General features: G+C 36.7%; 1 protein-coding gene across 3 annotated transcripts in view; it reads left to right on the top strand.

The window, feature by feature from the left end:
• The window catches only part of LOC107554034 (MKL/myocardin-like protein 2), a 49,592-nt gene that overhangs the window by 14,699 nt on the left and 14,136 nt on the right, over window positions 1-20,757 (top strand). The window contains exons 1-8 of one of the 3 annotated variants that reach the window (XM_016236398.1): window positions 8,807-8,949; window positions 14,244-14,309; window positions 15,932-15,987; window positions 16,258-16,333; window positions 17,780-17,941; window positions 18,042-18,442; window positions 18,522-18,784; window positions 19,319-19,487. In XM_016236398.1, coding sequence (XP_016091884.1) covers window positions 8,865-8,949; window positions 14,244-14,309; window positions 15,932-15,987; window positions 16,258-16,333; window positions 17,780-17,941; window positions 18,042-18,442; window positions 18,522-18,784; window positions 19,319-19,487 — 1,278 coding nt within the window. In that variant the 5' untranslated portion in view covers window positions 8,807-8,864. Of the gene's footprint in view, window positions 1-8,806; window positions 8,950-14,243; window positions 14,310-15,931; window positions 15,988-16,257; window positions 16,334-17,779; window positions 17,942-18,041; window positions 18,443-18,521; window positions 18,785-19,318; window positions 19,488-20,757 lie in introns of those variants that run through there. The other 2 variants (XM_016236397.1, XM_016236396.1) reach the window with 2 other exon arrangements.

Here is a 20,757-nt window from a genome sequence, read left to right as displayed (position 1 = left end):
GGTGAGACAGACAAGACGATCGCGGATGATTTAGTTTAGAAACGAAATGCAAAAGAGCCTGTTTGGCAGTATTTTGGATTTTGAAACGCCTGTTGACTTTTGCCGTTTATCTAAGGTGATTTTGGAAGTTTTTTTTAAACATTAGTTTCTTATTTAATTGGTTCCACAGTGTTTGCTGATTTTTACTTTATTTAAACTTTGTGTAATTTATTTATTTTATTTGACATCAAGGTGTATGCCGTGCCTCCAAGCTTTCTTATTCGTTTTGCTAATAAACTTTCTACGTTTTTTATTTATTTGGTTATATATTAAACATGTTTACTTATTTCCAGTTTTGTATAGGCTACCTATTTAAACTTTATGTAAGTTATTTGTTATTTTATATTAGGCATAGCCTGCCCTATAGCATGGTGTATTTTTATTCGTTTTGTTAATAAAAGTTCTATGTTTTGTATATAGGCTAAAGTGAGTTTGACGTTGTATTTTGTTGTTGCATTCAAGCAATTGAAGCCGAATTGCCGCTAATTGAAAGTGAAAGTAAACTTTTTTTAATCAATGGGATTTCATTCATCAGATATATCTCATATAGGATACACTTCGTTATTTATATCACATATCCCTAATATTACAATAATATTATTTCAGCATAAAATGACCCGAATGCACAAGTGATAGTGACAGTGTCTGTGCTGCTCTGAATGTGTAACTAACCTACTGTTGTTGACACGTTCATGCAACAATGTGCAAAAACACGGCAACTAAACTCACAGCGTTTTATTATAATTGTGATCTCATTATAATGTTATGTATATGCCAATCCCAGTCATAGTTATTAATATTCTGCATTGATGTTTATGCTGCTCGTCACCGTAGGCCTACAATGAAAAGCTCTTTACTGCAGCGTAACTCAACCAAGTGCATCTTATAGGAGATATGTATGTGTATATGTATATATATATTACGTATATATTTATTATATACAAAATACTGCAACTTACAGTTCCAAAAAAAGTTTGTGAGTGGCTGAACAAGCAAACTTGACTGTCATGAAGATATAACTCTGTGGATGCATTCTTTCCATAACAACGCGCTGAAACATGGCCTATTCTTTTACAGTCGTGTTCTCATTATAATTTTATGTAGCCTATATGACAGATTTGTTCTGCACATGTAGCCCTTAATGGTACCTTCCCTTTCAAAGTGATTCAAGCAATTCAAAACCATCATGACTGTACGCGTTTGAAGTGTCTCAGCAGGGGGAGGGGTAACGTTAGGCCAAGAGTGTATCGCGGTACGTACCTTGGGTGTTGTATCACGTTTTTTTTCGGTTCAGTTTGAATATCGTTACACCCTTAATGATGCTGAATAGTAATTGATGGATTTGAGTCATTTAAATGAATTAGTGATGCACAATATATCATTACCATCAGGTATTGACTATTATTGAATAGATATTGGCTGATATTGGATATTTCATTGTGCATGATGATTTTAACTTTTAGATTACCATCATCTAACACTCATATAAAGTTTAAATCCTAATTCTCATTAAAAATCAAAGTGTTAATGCCTAAATACTTTCACTTGTCTAAATTCACTTTATTGTTTAATTTGTAATACACTTATTCATAAGTATGGGGTCGGTAGGATTTTTAAATGTTTTTAAAAGATGTCTCTTATGCTTACCCAGTCTGCATTTATTTGATCATACAGTAAAACCAACCATATTGCAAAATATTATTATAATTTAAAATAACTTTCTATTTTAGTATATTAAAAAAAAATGAAATGTCACATAATCTTTCAGAAATCATAATTATCACAGGTGAAAATGTTTGTTCCGCTTAATATTTCTCGTGATACATTTTTCAGGATTCTTTGATGAATAGAAAATTCAAATGAGCAGCATTTATTTAAAATATGAATCTTTTGTAAAATAATAAATGTTTTACTGTCACTTTTTTTATCAGTTTAACGGGGTCATATGATGTTGCTAAAAAGAACATTATTTTGTGTATTTGGGGTAATGAAATGTGCTTATGCGGTTTAAGGTTCAAAAAACACATTATTTTCCACATACTGTACATTATTGTTTCTCCTCTATGCCCCGCCTTTCTGAAACGTGTTGATTTTTACAAAGCCAGCTATCCAGTGCGTTGTGATTGGCCGAATACCTCAAGCGTGTGACAGAAATGTTACGCCCCTACTATGGTAGGTACTATGGTACTCTGATGCCCTGTCCGGCCGGAGCGACGAGACAAAAACAATAAACCCATTATAAATGAGGCATTACATCAAGGTGTATGCCGTGCCTCCAAGCTTTCTTATTCGTTTTGCTAATAAACTTTCTACGTTTTTTATTTATTTGGTTATATATTAAACATGTTTACTTATTTCCAGTTTTGTATAGGCTACCTATTTAAACTTTATGTAAGTTATTTGTTATTTTATATTAGGCATAGCCTGCCCTATAGCATGGTGTATTTTTATTCGTTTTGTTAATAAAAGTTCTATGTTTTGTATATAGGCTAAAGTGAGTTTGACGTTGTATTTTGTTGTTGCATTCAAGCAATTGAAGCCGAATTGCCGCTAATTGAAAGTGAAAGTAAACTTTTTTTAATCAATGGGATTTCATTCATCAGATATATCTCATATAGGATACACTTCGTTATTTATATCACATATCCCTAATATTACAATAATATTATTTCAGCATAAAATGACCCGAATGCACAAGTGATAGTGACAGTGTCTGTGCTGCTCTGAATGTGTAACTAACCTACTGTTGTTGACACGTTCATGCAACAATGTGCAAAAACACGGCAACTAAACTCACAGCGTTTTATTATAATTGTGATCTCATTATAATGTTATGTATATGCCAATCCCAGTCATAGTTATTAATATTCTGCATTGATGTTTATGCTGCTCGTCACCGTAGGCCTACAATGAAAAGCTCTTTACTGCAGCGTAACTCAACCAAGTGCATCTTATAGGAGATATGTATGTGTATATGTATATATATATTACGTATATATTTATTATATACAAAATACTGCAACTTACAGTTCCAAAAAAAGTTTGTGAGTGGCTGAACAAGCAAACTTGACTGTCATGAAGATATAACTCTGTGGATGCATTCTTTCCATAACAACGCGCTGAAACATGGCCTATTCTTTTACAGTCGTGTTCTCATTATAATTTTATGTAGCCTATATGACAGATTTGTTCTGCACATGTAGCCCTTAATGGTACCTTCCCTTTCAAAGTGATTCAAGCAATTCAAAACCATCATGACTGTACGCGTTTGAAGTGTCTCAGCAGGGGGAGGGGTAACGTTAGGCCAAGAGTGTATCGCGGTACGTACCTTGGGTGTTGTATCACGTTTTTTTTCGGTTCAGTTTGAATATCGTTACACCCTTAATGATGCTGAATAGTAATTGATGGATTTGAGTCATTTAAATGAATTAGTGATGCACAATATATCATTACCATCAGGTATTGACTATTATTGAATAGATATTGGCTGATATTGGATATTTCATTGTGCATGATGATTTTAACTTTTAGATTACCATCATCTAACACTCATATAAAGTTTAAATCCTAATTCTCATTAAAAATCAAAGTGTTAATGCCTAAATACTTTCACTTGTCTAAATTCACTTTATTGTTTAATTTGTAATACACTTATTCATAAGTATGGGGTCGGTAGGATTTTTAAATGTTTTTAAAAGATGTCTCTTATGCTTACCCAGTCTGCATTTATTTGATCATACAGTAAAACCAACCATATTGCAAAATATTATTATAATTTAAAATAACTTTCTATTTTAGTATATTAAAAAAAAATGAAATGTCACATAATCTTTCAGAAATCATAATTATCACAGGTGAAAATGTTTGTTCCGCTTAATATTTCTCGTGATACATTTTTCAGGATTCTTTGATGAATAGAAAATTCAAATGAGCAGCATTTATTTAAAATATGAATCTTTTGTAAAATAATAAATGTTTTACTGTCACTTTTTTTATCAGTTTAAAGGGGTCATATGATGTTGCTAAAAAGAACATTATTTTGTGTATTTGGGGTAATGAAATGTGCTTATGCGGTTTAAGGTTCAAAAAACACATTATTTTCCACATACTGTACATTATTGTTTCTCCTCTATGCCCCGCCTTTCTGAAACGTGTTGATTTTTACAAAGCCAGCTATCCAGTGCGTTGTGATTGGCCGAATACCTCAAGCGTGTGACAGAAATGTTACGCCCCTACTATGGTAGGTACTATGGTACTCTGATGCCCTGTCCGGCCGGAGCGACGAGACAAAAACAATAAACCCATTATAAATGAGGCATTTGTTGCATCCAGTGGGGACATAATTACGGATTATAATGACTTATACTGTCTTTTTAATGCGTTGCATCGTGCCACGTAAACATAAAACCATGTCTGCATTTGTGATCGGAGAAATGACAAACAACAAGCGCTACTCTACACTGCTCAAAACTCGCGTTTGAATCGTCAGTGACAAATTCTTTAAATATAAAAAACGTACTTACAGTCTGTGAGTCAGAACAGCCGGCATTGTAGTCTACTCTTCCAGGATCAGGAAACAGTCCTCCATAAAATGTGATGCACACATCTGAATATTTGGGTTGAACTGTTCTGGAACAGTGTTGTAAATACAACTTAACCACTGATTTCTAGTCATGTCCTCTTTTGGAAGGCCAAACAAAGTAGTTTCGCTTTCACAACGAAACACAGCGTCACACACCGTGGCCTAGAGTGAGCGGAGGTGGGCGGGCTAGAGTGAGCGGCGGTGGTCGGGCGGGCTTGCGGCAACCACATGTGATGATCCCGGGCTGGACTCCGCTTCGTCCACGGTGAAAGCCGATCCGGCGATCCACAGCACGAAGTTGATGAATTTCCTCAGCGACCTGCACGGATCAGCTCTAGGCATGACGAAGCGGATATCGTCCTCTTTTGGAAGGCCAAACAAAGAAGTTTCGCTTTCACAACGAAACACAGCACCTTCACGACATGACAGCGGCGGCAGCAACAATACTACAGCAAGAATAAAAGTTACACCTTCTTTCTTTGCGTGAACATTTGGGCAGTGTTATGCAAATCTTCCCACATCATGACGTAGACATGTAGGGGCGTGTTAGAACGAGCCGTTTTAGGTAGGCGTGGTTGACTTAACTTTTATAAAGAATATCTCTTTGCATTTGAGACTTTAGTCTTTGCAACTTTACAGATCTTCTTTATGCACCAAGAGCTTGTAACACTTCAAAGAGAAAGGAAAAATTTAAATCGCACCATATGACCCCTTTAATACATCCTTGCTGAATAAAAGTATTTTACTGGCCCCAAACTGTTATACAGTACTGTAGACAAAATAGTCTAGCATTTTTTGACAATAATGTGAATATAACAGTCAGCCAGTGAAGATGCTAGACTAGTAGTTAACCGACAGGTTAGAAAAGTATATGAAATAGTTTATGCTTGATACATCTGATGTGAGAAATGGCTGGCTTCTGAGACTTTGTCTAAAAAGTACAGAGAGGTACTAAGTTGTTTGTCCTTCAACAAAATCCAAAATCGCAGGCGATATCTGATTTAGATGTCCCTCTTGGCTAAATGTTCACCATCAGTAAGATTTCTTTGCCCATTTTTGGTGAATTTATTGAATTTATTATTTATTGTATTTATTGATTTAAAATTTGCCCATGTTCTGGAATGGTATTTGTTTTGATTTCCCGGTTGTAATCACAGCCTTCATAAATTCAGCTATTTAATTTTGGCCCTCTGAGTTCGCTGCGTAATCACGCCACATCCTGATTAGTTTTTCCTCTATTTCCAGGTGATTAGATAACATTTTATTTCTGTGATTCCTCCAGAATCCTGACATTTCTTTGCCTCTTAGTTTGGGCGCAGTCTTTTGATTGACATGTGAAAGGTCAGCAGGACAGCGCTGTTTGCATGTGGTGGCTTGCAGCTCTGTGAAGGCTGCTCCTCTAGGTCTCTAGCTATGCTGAGGTCACACCGTCACAGCGAGTGGAAATGTAAACGACTTTGGCCGAGCATGGCCAGTGTCAGTTACTCATCCTCTGGCTGTCTGTCAAACAAGTTGTTTAACTTATTGATGAAGCGGAGGGTTGTTTCAATTGAGAATTATTATTTTTTCTTTCTAGTCTCAAATCCACTGATCCATCGTCCATACAGAGAAAGTTCATCGTTCTTCTAAAATATAAAAAGGAGCCCTTTTTAATGATCTAGATATGACCTTCCAATGGCAGGGAGGGGTTAACCATGGCCGGTCTGGTTTTTCTGCTCCCTCCTCTCTGTCTGCTGGTGGAGCAGAGATGTTATCTCCTCTGTGGGAGTCCCAGTTTCACTGGAGCTGCTAACAGTGAATGGATTGCTCTGAAGAACAAGGTCCTTGTGCTTTTTTAACAAAACTCTGGTGCTGTCAGGAGCCCACGTTGAGATACTCTGAGCTTACAGCAGGACGGGCAGACAGCATGGCATGCTTAGGACTGGGGACTCACAACATATGCAGAGGAAACTTCATACCAGGTTCTGCAGCTTGCTGCTCGACTCTGAGAGGTGGATATAATTCTGAGCGGATATAGGTTTAGCTTATTTTAAATAGCTTTTAATGGCTACCTGAAGCTTTGTTTACCAAGCTTAGGTTTAATGGAAATTTGCATGACAGCATTTGAAAAAAGAAAGCTACTATTGTTTGGCTTTTCATGAGAGAGCTATGTGCATTATTCTGTGGATAATCAAGGTAATCTACTGTAAATGGTTGAGATTGTCCATCAGATGCACAACAGGAAGGTCAGTGATTGTTCCATATAATAGCATCTCTCCGTCTGAGCAATAGACACGGCATAGATTGGCACGATACCGATGTATAAAACTACTTATTTTCAAAATAGTCTAGTTAGTTTATAGGTCCTAATGAGGTCCTTTATAATTTGGCTGGTTTCAGGTTCAGCTGAGTCTGGATGCATTTCATAGGGGTTGTTTTACATAAAACGTGTCGCTGAATTGCTGAATGGAACAGAATGCAGAGACTCAAGACTTGATTAAAAAAATTCATGACACTTTGTCTTAAAACACATGGTGAGATGCTCAAAACAACATTAGATGTGATGCTACAGCTATTAAGATGCTGTCTGAATGTCTATGGCTTTAGTGAGGAAGATACAACTTTTTCATGATTTTTACTATGCAAGCAGGTAAAGAACAGCACGCTAAAGGTATCTCTGTCAATATTATTAATTTATTTTATTTTGTTATTATTATTATTATTATTTTATTATTATGTTAACTTTTGTTCAAAACATTTGGGGTGGGGTCTGTAAGATTTTTTTTTATGTAGTTGAAAGAAGTATCTTATGCTTGCCCAGGCTGCTTTTATTAGGTCAAAAATACTGTAAAAGCAGTAACATTATCATTTAAAATAATTGCAAATTTGAAATAACTTTTTCTGTTTTTGAACATTTTTAAATTTAATTTATTCCTGTGATGTCAATGCTGAATTTTCAGAGTCCAGGAAACATTTATTATCTATATTATCTAAATTTTTGGGAAATAGTGATGCATTTATTTTGCAGGATTTGTTATGACTAGAAAGTTCAAAAGAACAGCATTTATTTGAAATAGAAGTCTTTTGTAACATTATCAATATATTACATTATCAATATATTAATAGTCACTTTGGATCAATTTAAGATGTCCTTGCTGAATTAAAAATAAATAAATAAATAAAACTAAATCTTACTGACCCCAAACTTTTGAATGGCAGTGTCTATAACTATAATTAATTAGTAATATAATTATGTTATATTTGACTGTCATTATTAGGGCTGGGTAAAAAATATTGATATCTCGATATTAATCGATTCTCTTTTTTTACGGAACGATATAGATTCTTAAATCCCAAGAATCGATTAGTGTAGCCTGTTTTCAGTTAATGGACGGAACATTGAAGGGCACTTCCCATCCAATAAATTGCAATAAGTATTGTGCTTTGGTGCTTTTAATATGAAACAAAGTCTCAGGTTTCAATTTATGTCCATTGTATTGCAGTATTCAAACAATAAATGTCGTTTTGGCGCTGTTTAATGTGGAGTGACAGATTGCTGTAGCGCCTCAGTTCAACAGACGCGGCAGCGAGAGGCGCACGTGAACTGATCGTCAACATTTTATTTCTGTGATTCCTCCAGAATCCTGACATTTCTTTGCCTCTTAGTTTGGGCGCAGTCTTTTGATTGACATGTGAAAGGTCAGCAGGACAGCGCTGTTTGCATGTGGTGGCTTGCAGCTCTGTGAAGGCTGCTCCTCTAGGTCTCTAGCTATGCTGAGGTCACACCGTCACAGCGAGTGGAAATGTAAACGACTTTGGCCGAGCATGGCCAGTGTCAGTTACTCATCCTCTGGCTGTCTGTCAAACAAGTTGTTTAACTTATTGATGAAGCGGAGGGTTGTTTCAATTGAGAATTATTATTTTTTCTTTCTAGTCTCAAATCCACTGATCCATCGTCCATACAGAGAAAGTTCATCGTTCTTCTAAAATATAAAAAGGAGCCCTTTTTAATGATCTAGATATGACCTTCCAATGGCAGGGAGGGGTTAACCATGGCCGGTCTGGTTTTTCTGCTCCCTCCTCTCTGTCTGCTGGTGGAGCAGAGATGTTATCTCCTCTGTGGGAGTCCCAGTTTCACTGGAGCTGCTAACAGTGAATGGATTGCTCTGAAGAACAAGGTCCTTGTGCTTTTTTAACAAAACTCTGGTGCTGTCAGGAGCCCACGTTGAGATACTCTGAGCTTACAGCAGGACGGGCAGACAGCATGGCATGCTTAGGACTGGGGACTCACAACATATGCAGAGGAAACTTCATACCAGGTTCTGCAGCTTGCTGCTCGACTCTGAGAGGTGGATATAATTCTGAGCGGATATAGGTTTAGCTTATTTTAAATAGCTTTTAATGGCTACCTGAAGCTTTGTTTACCAAGCTTAGGTTTAATGGAAATTTGCATGACAGCATTTGAAAAAAGAAAGCTACTATTGTTTGGCTTTTCATGAGAGAGCTATGTGCATTATTCTGTGGATAATCAAGGTAATCTACTGTAAATGGTTGAGATTGTCCATCAGATGCACAACAGGAAGGTCAGTGATTGTTCCATATAATAGCATCTCTCCGTCTGAGCAATAGACACGGCATAGATTGGCACGATACCGATGTATAAAACTACTTATTTTCAAAATAGTCTAGTTAGTTTATAGGTCCTAATGAGGTCCTTTATAATTTGGCTGGTTTCAGGTTCAGCTGAGTCTGGATGCATTTCATAGGGGTTGTTTTACATAAAACGTGTCGCTGAATTGCTGAATGGAACAGAATGCAGAGACTCAAGACTTGATTAAAAAAATTCATGACACTTTGTCTTAAAACACATGGTGAGATGCTCAAAACAACATTAGATGTGATGCTACAGCTATTAAGATGCTGTCTGAATGTCTATGGCTTTAGTGAGGAAGATACAACTTTTTCATGATTTTTACTATGCAAGCAGGTAAAGAACAGCACGCTAAAGGTATCACTGTCAATATTATTAATTTATTTTATTTTGTTATTATTATTATTATTATTTTATTATTATGTTAACTTTTGTTCAAAACATTTGGGGTGGGGTCTGTAAGATTTTTTTTTATGTAGTTGAAAGAAGTATCTTATGCTTGCCCAGGCTGCTTTTATTAGGTCAAAAATACTGTAAAAGCAGTAACATTATCATTTAAAATAATTGCAAATTTGAAATAACTTTTTCTGTTTTTGAACATTTTTAAATTTAATTTATTCCTGTGATGTCAATGCTGAATTTTCAGAGTCCAGGAAACATTTATTATCTATATTATCTAAATTTTTGGGAAATAGTGATGCATTTATTTTGCAGGATTTGTTATGACTAGAAAGTTCAAAAGAACAGCATTTATTTGAAATAGAAGTCTTTTGTAACATTATCAATATATTACATTATCAATATATTAATAGTCACTTTGGATCAATTTAAGATGTCCTTGCTGAATTAAAAATAAATAAATAAATAAAACTAAATCTTACTGACCCCAAACTTTTGAATGGCAGTGTCTATAACTATAATTAATTAGTAATATAATTATGTTATATTTGACTGTCATTATTAGGGCTGGGTAAAAAATATTGATATCTCGATATTAATCGATTCTCTTTTTTTACGGAACGATATAGATTCTTAAATCCCAAGAATCGATTAGTGTAGCCTGTTTTCAGTTAATGGACGGAACATTGAAGGGCACTTCCCATCCAATAAATTGCAATAAGTATTGTGCTTTGGTGCTTTTAATATGAAACAGTCTCAGGTTTCAATTTATGTCCATTGTATTGCAGTATTCAAACAATAAATGTCGTTTTGGCGCTGTTTAATGTGGAGTGACAGATTGCTGTAGCGCCTCAGTTCAACAGACGCGGCAGCGAGAGGCGCACGTGAACTGATCGTCTCCTCCACATTAATACAAGTTTCAACACAAAATAAACATGACTAAACATCCGATGGTAAGTTAAAAGAAAGAGTACAACTTTACAATCCTTATCCTGTCTCATGTAATCGCTCAATCAGTGTTTCAGCCGCGCAAAGACGTCGATATAACATCTTGTAAACAATGTCACGTAACGTCACATTTACCTCAGAAACAAACATATTCGGTGACCATAAACTCATTAGTCAGATAGAAAAATAAACTGTAGAGAGGGGTATTTTGCTAAATATATGCACCACGTAACATATTCATTATAATTTTTACTGTTCTAATGTTTAATTTATGTTTGAATAAATCCATCATTTTTTTATGACAGCCACCATTAAAATTTTTATTTATTGAAATTTATTTTATTTTTGAAATTTGTGTCAAAACCCAGCCCTATGCATTATATAATTCTCTGATCCTCACAAATGTTTTAAAGCCACTAAGTCAGTATGTTTGCCATGTTTGAGCAAACTGACTGTCAAAAATCTTTGAAGGATCTGAAAGAGTGTTGAGATCATATTGTCTTAAGTGTCACCAAGATGATATAAGATGTTTTGCTCATCATGTGGAATAACTCGGCCTAAAAAGCTGCAATGTTATGTTGTACAATCAAGGAGACCTAAACGATTTTTTCTTCTGCGCCCAAAGTAAAAAATTAACCTGATTAGTATCAAGGTCAGTGTTGAGTAATGTGTAGTCAGGGCACCAGGAATGCATCTGTAATACAGTAGCAGAGGCCCCGCTATTATCTCCTTCATGGTGCATTCATTCCTCTTCTCAGAGCTGAAGTATGTCCTTTTTTCAGTGTAATATACTTTCCCAGTCTTTCAAAAGTATTTATAATTATTAGTCACTGTTCATACAGTTCCCTTCAGTGCCACAAGTGGTGCAGAAATTGCACACTTCAGCTTAAGCACACAGATTCATAGTGAAAACAATATAATACCAATCATGTGTCTTTAGCACCCTCCAGAGTTTCGTATACTCGACCTCAGCTGACCTTGTTAACAGTAAACTGACTCATACTGGGTAAAAAAAAATAAAAAATCAGTCAGATTAAGCCTTTCTGTTTCGGCATTTAATCATGTAGAACATAATTTTATGTTTATGCATTTGACACGGGCAGACTTACAGTAAGTATTTTATCAATATGCATATAATGTGTGCGGATGATGTTGATAGTGCCAAGTTGAACTACAAGAACTGAGCATTAAGAACAACAACAAATTCTCGTCCTGCAGATATTGGCATGTGTGACATGCAGCTGTGTGTTGAACTTGCCATCATACGTTTATAAATTCCCAGCTAATAGAGCTCATGATTCTTGTTAAACGTCAGACATTATCATGTTGTCTCTCTGACCAATTTGAGCTGTTTTTATAATCAGCCAAGTAAATCCAGGAGTCTCAGCCAAGACGGCAAAGAAAAATGTCTTGAGAATTTTCCCAGGAAGTCTTCCAAATGGCACTCTTCAAAAGGGTCGCTCAAGAGCCTGTTGTTTAGGTAGCAGGAAGAACTTCTAGGTTTTTTTTTTAATGGTGGCTCTTATGTATTGCTTGAGAGGAAATGTGTGCGATTTCGATTGTGCTAAAGGTTAGATTTCCCTTTGTTGTGTATATGTGTGTATGTGTAGGGGGTGGGGGAAAAAATCGATACAGCATAGTATCGCGATATTTTCCGCGGCAATACTGAATCGATACACGGACGCCAAGTATCGATCTTTTATTATACTATTTGGTAGAATAATAAAATCTATTTCTTTACAATCCACTAGATGGTGGTGTTGAGTTTTTTTTCTGGTGAGGTCAGCTGGGTCACCTTCAGCATGCAGTAAGTTAGTAAAATAAAGAGGGTGGCATCACGGAAAGTTATCAGGAAAGCCCCGTCCGCTTTAAATCGGATGTATGGACTTACTTCGGATTTGTAAACAAGGAGGGGATGTAAGTAGGGATGCACCGAAAATATAGGCTACATATAATAATAATAATAATAATATACAGTGGGTACGGAAAGTATTCAGACCCTCTTAAATTTTTCACTCTTTGTTCTGTCTTGCAACATTTGCGTGTCCAGATGAGCAGGAAAATAGTTCTATCCTACACAATTACTTGCTAACAAAGGTTATTCGTCCAATTCAATGCATTTGTACGAATTCTGTTGTTGTTAAATTAACAAAATCACTGGTAAATAAAACACACCTTAGTATCAATATTTAAGTATCGATATATCGATACTTTAGATCGATACGCCCATCCCTACACGCCCCACCCTGCACTGTTCAGCGCGCATGTTTCACTCTCCTCGTCACTGCACGGTTTGACGCTCCGCTCAATATTTCGATCTATGAACGTGCGTTCCGCTCGTGTACTGCTCATGCTCACCGGAAAATCAAAGTCCGCTCAAATAACGCGCTGACAGGACATTTCTATGCAGTATAGGCCTACTTGTTCCGGTTTGCAGTAGCGCTACTGTGCTGTAACATGGTGTAGGGTAGTTCAGCTATACTGGGCAACGCTGCTAAAATAATGCTACCTTTATTGACGCTATGCTCTGCTCATATGCTCTGATAATAATAGCTTTGTAGGACTATACATAATTTGGATAACTAGTCAAAAACAACAACAACAACTTATATCTGATTCTGTTACATAGAAGTGAATAAAAATAATATATTGATATTTAATATTAAGGTAACACTTTTCAATAAGGTTCCATTAGTTAATGTTAGTTAATGTATTAACTTTCATGAACGAACAATGAACAATACATTTATTACAGTATTTATTAATCTTAATGATAGTCAATGAGAATACAGTTATTCACTGTTAGTTCATGTTAATTCAGAGTGCATTAACTGTTAACAAAAATTCAGTATCATTAAAATTGAGTTATATTTAAAAAGTCTTCCAAAATTACTTTGTAATGATTATTTATTATTTTATTAAATAATATAAAGCATTTTCAGGTTTCGGTTTTCGGCCAAGTGCATCCAGAATTTTCGGTTTCCATTTCGGCCCAGAATTTTCATTTCGGTGCATCTCTAGATGTAAGACTACATGTTTTGTTTAATTTAATTTAAATTTAACAGTAATTTACTTTCAAATGCCCCTATTGCTGAAGGGTCTGCACAACTTTTTAGTACAATTTCAAGTTGCACTGTTCAAAATACTTGTTGTAGCACAGCAGTGCATACCTGTTTACATTTAATTATGGTGGACTAGACTAGACTGTAATACAAATAGTTGAGTTTGCCAGGTGCATACAACATTTATGACAGGTTTTCATGAAAGTGTTGGTCAGTTTGTCTGCTTGACAATCCCATTTGGCACTGCAACAATAAAACTGAAGTGAGATAAACTGAGAAATGTTTCTTTTTAGTTAAAACAGATGTTGTCAAAGTTTTCCTTTGGGGACATAATTTGAAGTTGGAAAAAGGTAATAAATTGCAATATATTGCAGAATATCGCAATATATTTAAAATCACAATAATATTGTATCGTGACACGAGTATCGTGATAATATCGTATCGTGAGGCCTCTGGTGATTCCCACCCCCAATGTGTAGGTGTGTTAATCAGGTGGAAAAGTTCCATTCTGTGTGTAATGTTGACAAGTCTGGTCTAGAGGTTGGGTCAAGAACATAACGCTGCTTCTGCTTCTCTCCACCAGTTCTCCAGCTGAGGCTACAGCAGAGACGCACCCGCGAGCAGCTCGTTGATCAGGGCATCATGCCACGTGAGTACAGCGTCTGCCATCTAATACTGCTGTGTGCACCAGCATAGGAGGAAGAGGATGAAAACTGCTAATGTTAACTAAACACGTAAAAATGTCTGAGTTTTAGTCCTGAAATGCAAATTTTGCCGACTGAATGGGAAGGGGTTAAAAAGTAAGAGAGACTGAAAAATACACTCTAAAAAATGCTGGGTTAAATACAACCAAGTGCTGGGTTAAGTAGGGACAAACCCAGCAATTGGGCTGTTTTGACCCAGCGGTTGGGTTAAATGTTTAACTCAACCTTCTGGGTAGTAACCGAACCGCTGGGTCAAAACAACCCAATTGCTGGGTTTGTCCCTATTTTACCCAGCACTGGGTTGTATTTAACCCAGCATTTTTTTAGAGTGTACTAGTTGCAAAATCTTAAAAAAATTACAAAGACTTTTTTTTTTTTTTTTTTATAACTAACCAATAAATCATGCACAAAACCAGAAATGTGCAATAAATGTTATGTTGACTTGACAGGACTTTATACGAATATCTAACTCATACTTAATGAATAATAATTCCTCTGTAAATGTGAAAAGTTATTTCACATTATTTAAAGTGACATCTTGCTCCCAATCAACATGTGCTACAGTTCAAAACTTTGGGTTTCATTAAGAAGTAATTACATTTATAATGTTACAAGCAATTTCTGTCAAATAAATGCTGTTCTTTTGAACATACATCAAAGAGCCCTGAGAATAATGTATTACGGTTTCCACCAAAAAAAAAAGATTTCCGCCGGAATAAATTAGATTTTAAAATATACTAAAAATGGAATCTTTAAAATAAAACAATTATTTTAAATTCTAATAATTTTTCACATTATTATTGTTTTTGCTGTATTTTTTAATCGAATAAATGCTACTTGGTGAGCATAAGAAACTTCTCTCAAAAACAAAAAACATTTACCAACCCCAAACCTTTGAATGGTAGTGTAACATCCTTTGTGTTAATTTTTGATGTCCCTAAACAAAACGAACCCTCACTTAAGGCTGCCTTATGCAAATACCTTCCTGTTTTAATGTGCGTTTAAGAAAAGAAATCAGTTGGTGCTGTGATTTCTTTACCACATCTGCTTTTGAGTCAGTTGTTTAATCTCACTCATCAGCATAGTTCACAACCAGGCATAAGGTGACCAATGCACGTGGCGTTTTTTTCCAAAACGCTCACCTCTCTCCTCACCATTGCTCATTCTGTTATTGCTCATAACCACTTTTCCGTTCAACCAAGTCACCAAGCAGTGTGTGAGATCTGTCACACTTACATAAACGTACATTGTTTTTTTCCTCTGGCCATCTCTGATCTGATTGATGGGATTACACTGCATGCTGTCTCATAGCTCAGTGTAATATCAGACATAGATTCTGCTGGAATTAAGAGGTAGCTGTCTGGTCCTGAAGGGTACCATGTAGTCTGTGTACTGATCTCTGTGTGGGCCCACCATCTCCTCTCTGAGTAATATGTGAGACCAGGCGCTACAGCATTTAGAAAGACTGCAGGAGATGAAAGAGCTGAGTGTGTTTGAAGTGTGGGTGATGAATTTGTGTATGAGACTGATGCTCTGCTTTTGTGTGTGTGTGTGTGTGACTTTACAGCCCTGAAGAGCCCTGCAGCGTTCCATGAACAAATCCGCAGCCTTGAGAGAGCCAGGGTAAGAGCAGGGCACCAGGCCCCAGACCTCCCTCCTCCAGTTGCCTCAGCCATCTGGGCTCTCTGATCCTCCTTGAAATCTCTTCAGGGTTGCCCAGCTCTCTGTAATGGGACACATGTGAATCTCTCAGTTGATTTAATAGCTTAAGCCTTCTGTAAATGTGTTTGTTATTTGCAAAGCACAGAGGAGATCATTATAATGGTTACTTTCTGATCCCTGAATTACAGAGGGATTCCGTTTTCTAAAACTCTGTATCCTTTCTCTCTGTAGACTGAAAATTTCCTAAAGCACAAAATATGCAGCCGCCCAGAAAGGGCCGAGTTGGTCCGCATGCACATCTTACAAGGTAATCCTCCATTCACAATACATGTAATGGCAGCAAATCTGCCTGCTGGTAAAAGTTTTTTTGAATCTACTGTTTCTAAAAAAAGCTGTAGTTGTAGCTCTCAAAACTTGTTAGTAGAGCTGGCCTGGCCATCAATACAGATTTTCTGATTCGATTTCAAATACAAAACTATTGATTCAGTTTGATTTTGAGTTAATTCTGAATCATTTGGGAGTAATTTCTGATCCATTGTTCTTATATGTAAATAAATTTTCGCTCTGCTAATGCTGTTTTATATAATATACAGAGCACTGTTTCAAACCAGTAACTTAACTATTAATTTTAAAAAATTGACACGTGAGAGCCATTTGTCTGGGAATCAGACTACACTGTTCGTGCTATGTTTGCCTGTAAGGACAACCTAAACATGTTAGTTCACCCAAATATTAAGATATTTTTTAATGAAACCAGACAGATTTCTGTCCATCCATTGAAAGTCCATTTCATCAAAACTTTGACCCATCAGAAGATCAGAAAATAACAGACATCATAAAAGTAATCCATATGAAATGAGCAGATTATTCCAAGTCTTCTGAAGAAATATGATCACTTTACATGATGAACCAAACACTGATCAACACACATATACGTAAAGCACAACAAACATGGTGAATGGAAGCACCTTGTCACTTGAAAACCAGTCAGGTTTGTGTTTTTGAGTTTCCAAAATAACTTGTTTTAGTATATAAAGTATGGTTGAACATATGATGACCATATCTGATGTGCAGTGTATGCTGATGTATGTATGATGATCAATGTTCATATGTGAAACAGCTTGATTCATATGAATTTCTATGAACTTTTTTTTGATGTGTCAAATTTTTGGTGGACTGGACTTTCAGTGGAGGTACAGAAATCTCTCAGGTTTTAATTATGTCTTCATTATTGTTTCGAAGGAAAAACAAAAGTCTCATGGATGAGTAATTGATGACAATTCACATTTCTGGTTGAACTAACCCTTTAATAGAAAGATATTTCTTGGCATTATTTTGCTGCACACAGTCTTTTTATGACTTCAGATTCAATAAAGACTGCAAACTTATATTCACAAATGTGGTAAAACATTATTTATTTTGCCATGATGCTGAAGATTCAGCTGCAGAGACATACATTCAGTAGCACTAAAACACTGATACAGGTGGACTTAACTTGGTACATTATAAAAATATGAATTTTACCAAACTATGCCTTCAAGTTAGTTAGTTCAGCAGCAGCTAAACCAGTCAGAACAGCTTAATTAAAAGCAAGAAGAATACATGCTCAAAAGAGTAATCCAGATACTGTACTTGTCCATTATTTACTTCTGTGATTGAGTTGACCACTGTGTGATTGTTTTGGTGGTTGAGGAGGGGTGTGGGTTTAAATGATTGCTGTTCTGATTGTCACTGGTTTTTGGTGGGTTGGCAGAGACGGTGGCGGTGCCTTCTCTGCAGGCCACTCAGCTGAGATTGAAGAGAGCTCGATTGGCTGATGACCTAAATGAGAAGATCGCTCAACGCCCCGGCCCCATGGAGCTGGTGGAGAAGAACATCCTGCCTGTGGACTCCAGCGTCAAGGAGGCCATCATTGGTGAAAATGCAAACTATTATTAATGTATTAAATAAACATGCATGTGGAACATATATTGAGTTGAAAGTTTGATATATTGTCCTTTGTGTTAACTGGGTAGATGGTCAGATGCAGTACCCTAGAACTCTAGAGGAACTGGCAGATGAGGACAGTGGAGATGCGTTTTCACCCGAGCAGCTAGCCAGTCAGGAGTCCCAGGGTTCTGCAGCCTCACCAGGGGAGGTGCGGGCCATTGAAGAGTCCTCACCATTGCCTAATAACCTGTTACAAGTAGTCCTGCCACCTCCTTTTCACTTCAGGGACAAAACACTAAGAGCTCATGTTGCCAAAAAAACTGAATTTAGTCATTCAAGTTTTTCACAGCACTTTCCTGCAGTGACCACCCCTTCAACAGATTTCCTCATGCCTTTTTCTACTAATGAACAATCAGTTAGCCCTCCACCACCCATACCACAGCTAGTCACCTTGGCCCCTGTGAAGTCTGGGCCCACCCTTGTAAAGGTCAGTAAAGAACTGAAGAAACAACAAAAAATTATGAAATCCTCTTGATTTAAATGTAATGCATAATGGGAAATCTCAGTTCAATTCACAGCAAAGTCAGCCCAAGTTACCTGGGGACAAGAGCCGCAGCAAGAAGAGTAAGGAGGCCAAGCCACGTGTGAAAAAGTTAAAATATCATCAATACATTCCCCCAGACCAGAAACAAGAACCCAACCAAGCCCCAATGGACTCCTCATATGCTCGTTTACTACAACAGCAGCAGCTATTTTTGCAGCTACAGATCCTGAGCCAACAGCAACAGCAGCACTACAACTACCAGACCATCCTTCCTGCACCTCTCAAGTAAGCAAGGAGATCCGGATTTGTGTGTTTGTTATTTGTGTTTCAGGCCCTGTTGTTTTCAGTATGTACTGCTTTACCAATCCTATCGTTGAGTTCGGTGGATGCAAACCATTTGGCCCTGGTCTTGGCTAATTTGGCAAAGGTCATCTTTTGCTTTTGAAGCTAGCCGTATTTTGTCAACCATTAGTATAATGGCTGCATATGAATGGTTTTTGGTGGAAAATGTCTTTTATTAGAAAAAAAAATAGAAAACACTATTATTGTTGCCAGTGGCCATCAGGACCATTACCTATTTTCCAATAACACATCCTGTTTAGTGATTTTCATTAATGGCAGGAAGTCGATGAGGTTATTACTCTGCTTCCTTTTCCATCTCTTGTGGAAGATTTATTTTAACTGTCGTTTGTTTTCTGCCTCAGCATTGTTCAATGGTGTTTATTTATTGAGAACAAGGGTGAGCAGAACAAATTGTTCCTTCTGTGATGTTAAGTATTGTTTCTCCCCTTTATTCCCATTTGGTTCCCTACTCACCAGGCCTGTAATAGAAGGCCAAAACAGCAGTGCCACAGTGGCTATCAGCAGCACGAGCAGCCTTCCTGCCTCAATTGTGGTGTCTCTGCCCACAGCAACACCTGTGCGGCCCAACAGCACCCTTTCCAACCGCAAGGCAGGCACACTACCTGCCAATCTGGAGGAGATGAAGGTACTGATAGATTCTTATTTTCCACAAAAAAAAAAGAAAAGAAAGAAGTCTCTTATTTTCATCAAGGCTGCATTTATTTAAAAATACAATAAAACAGTAATATTTATAATTACACAATAAATTACATTTTACATCCTGTGATGGCAAAGCTGAATTTTCGGCGGTCATTATACTCCAGTCTTCAGTACCACATGATCCCAAATAACATGACTCGGCGCTCACTAAACATTTCTTATTAATATCAGTGTTGGAAACAGAAAACATCTTAATTTTGTGCAAATCATGATACATTTTTTTCAGGATTCTTTGATAAATGGAACGTTCAACAGAATATAAGCATATATTTAAAAATGGAAATCTTTAACATTATATATATCTTTGTCACTTTTGGTCAATTTAATACATCCTGGGGCGGGTTGCATAAACTGTTTAGACTAGTCTTAAAAAATTAGTCATCTAATTTATTTTCTTCAAGACTGGTCATAACTTTTGTAAAGTCAGTTACAAAAAGGTAGAGTGGTCTAATGTGAATCCAAAAAATAAGACTGATTACCCCTTGGCTAACCGTTAGTTGGTCAAACTAGTTTGTAAGACAGTTTTAACATAGTGTCTATGTTTATGCAACTGGTATCTGGATGAGTAAAAAAGTTTCCAACCTCAACCTTTTGAACGGTAGTGTATAGTAAATAAAAATAAGATAAACAACGTTTAAAGGTCCCATATTTTACACCTTTCTGGAGTTTATTTTAGGTTTTGATGTCCTTAAGAACATATATTTGCGGTATAAGTACCAAAAACCATCTCAATATATTTTTACAGCTTTCTCAGGAGCTCTGCCGAGAACAGGTCGATTTTGGCCTGTCTAATTAATATTCATGAGCCTCTCTTCTGATTGGCCTGTAGTTTTCTGAGTGACGCACGGCCAGGCCAACCAGAGGTAACTAGGGTCAGCCGACGTCACAGCGCTAGCTGGAGGCAGCAAAACAAAGGGGAAACTGGAGGCGGCCCATTCAAACCAGCGCAGATTCGGCTACATAAGGAGCTTAAAATATCATCTTGTTGTGATTTTGGGTGCCAGAATCGACGTAATACAGCCTCAAATTAGAAATTTGATCGCATATCTGCTGCCACTGCCAGACAAAAAACCAACGACAGCTGTGGTTAAATGCGATAAAACGAGCAGACTGGACAGAAAGGATCGTCAAAAATGCTTGCGTTTGCAGCGCACACTTCTTATCAGAAAAGGTTCAATAAAGTATTGTCTTTTGTT

Source organism: Sinocyclocheilus grahami, unplaced genomic scaffold (genome assembly GCF_001515645.1).
Source record: "Sinocyclocheilus grahami isolate Dianchi unplaced genomic scaffold, SAMN03320097.WGS_v1.1 scaffold490.1, whole genome shotgun sequence".
Lineage (NCBI taxonomy): Eukaryota > Metazoa > Chordata > Actinopteri > Cypriniformes > Cyprinidae > Sinocyclocheilus > Sinocyclocheilus grahami.
Note: the sequence above shows the minus strand (reverse complement) of the source record. Positions and strands in the feature narration are given on the sequence as shown.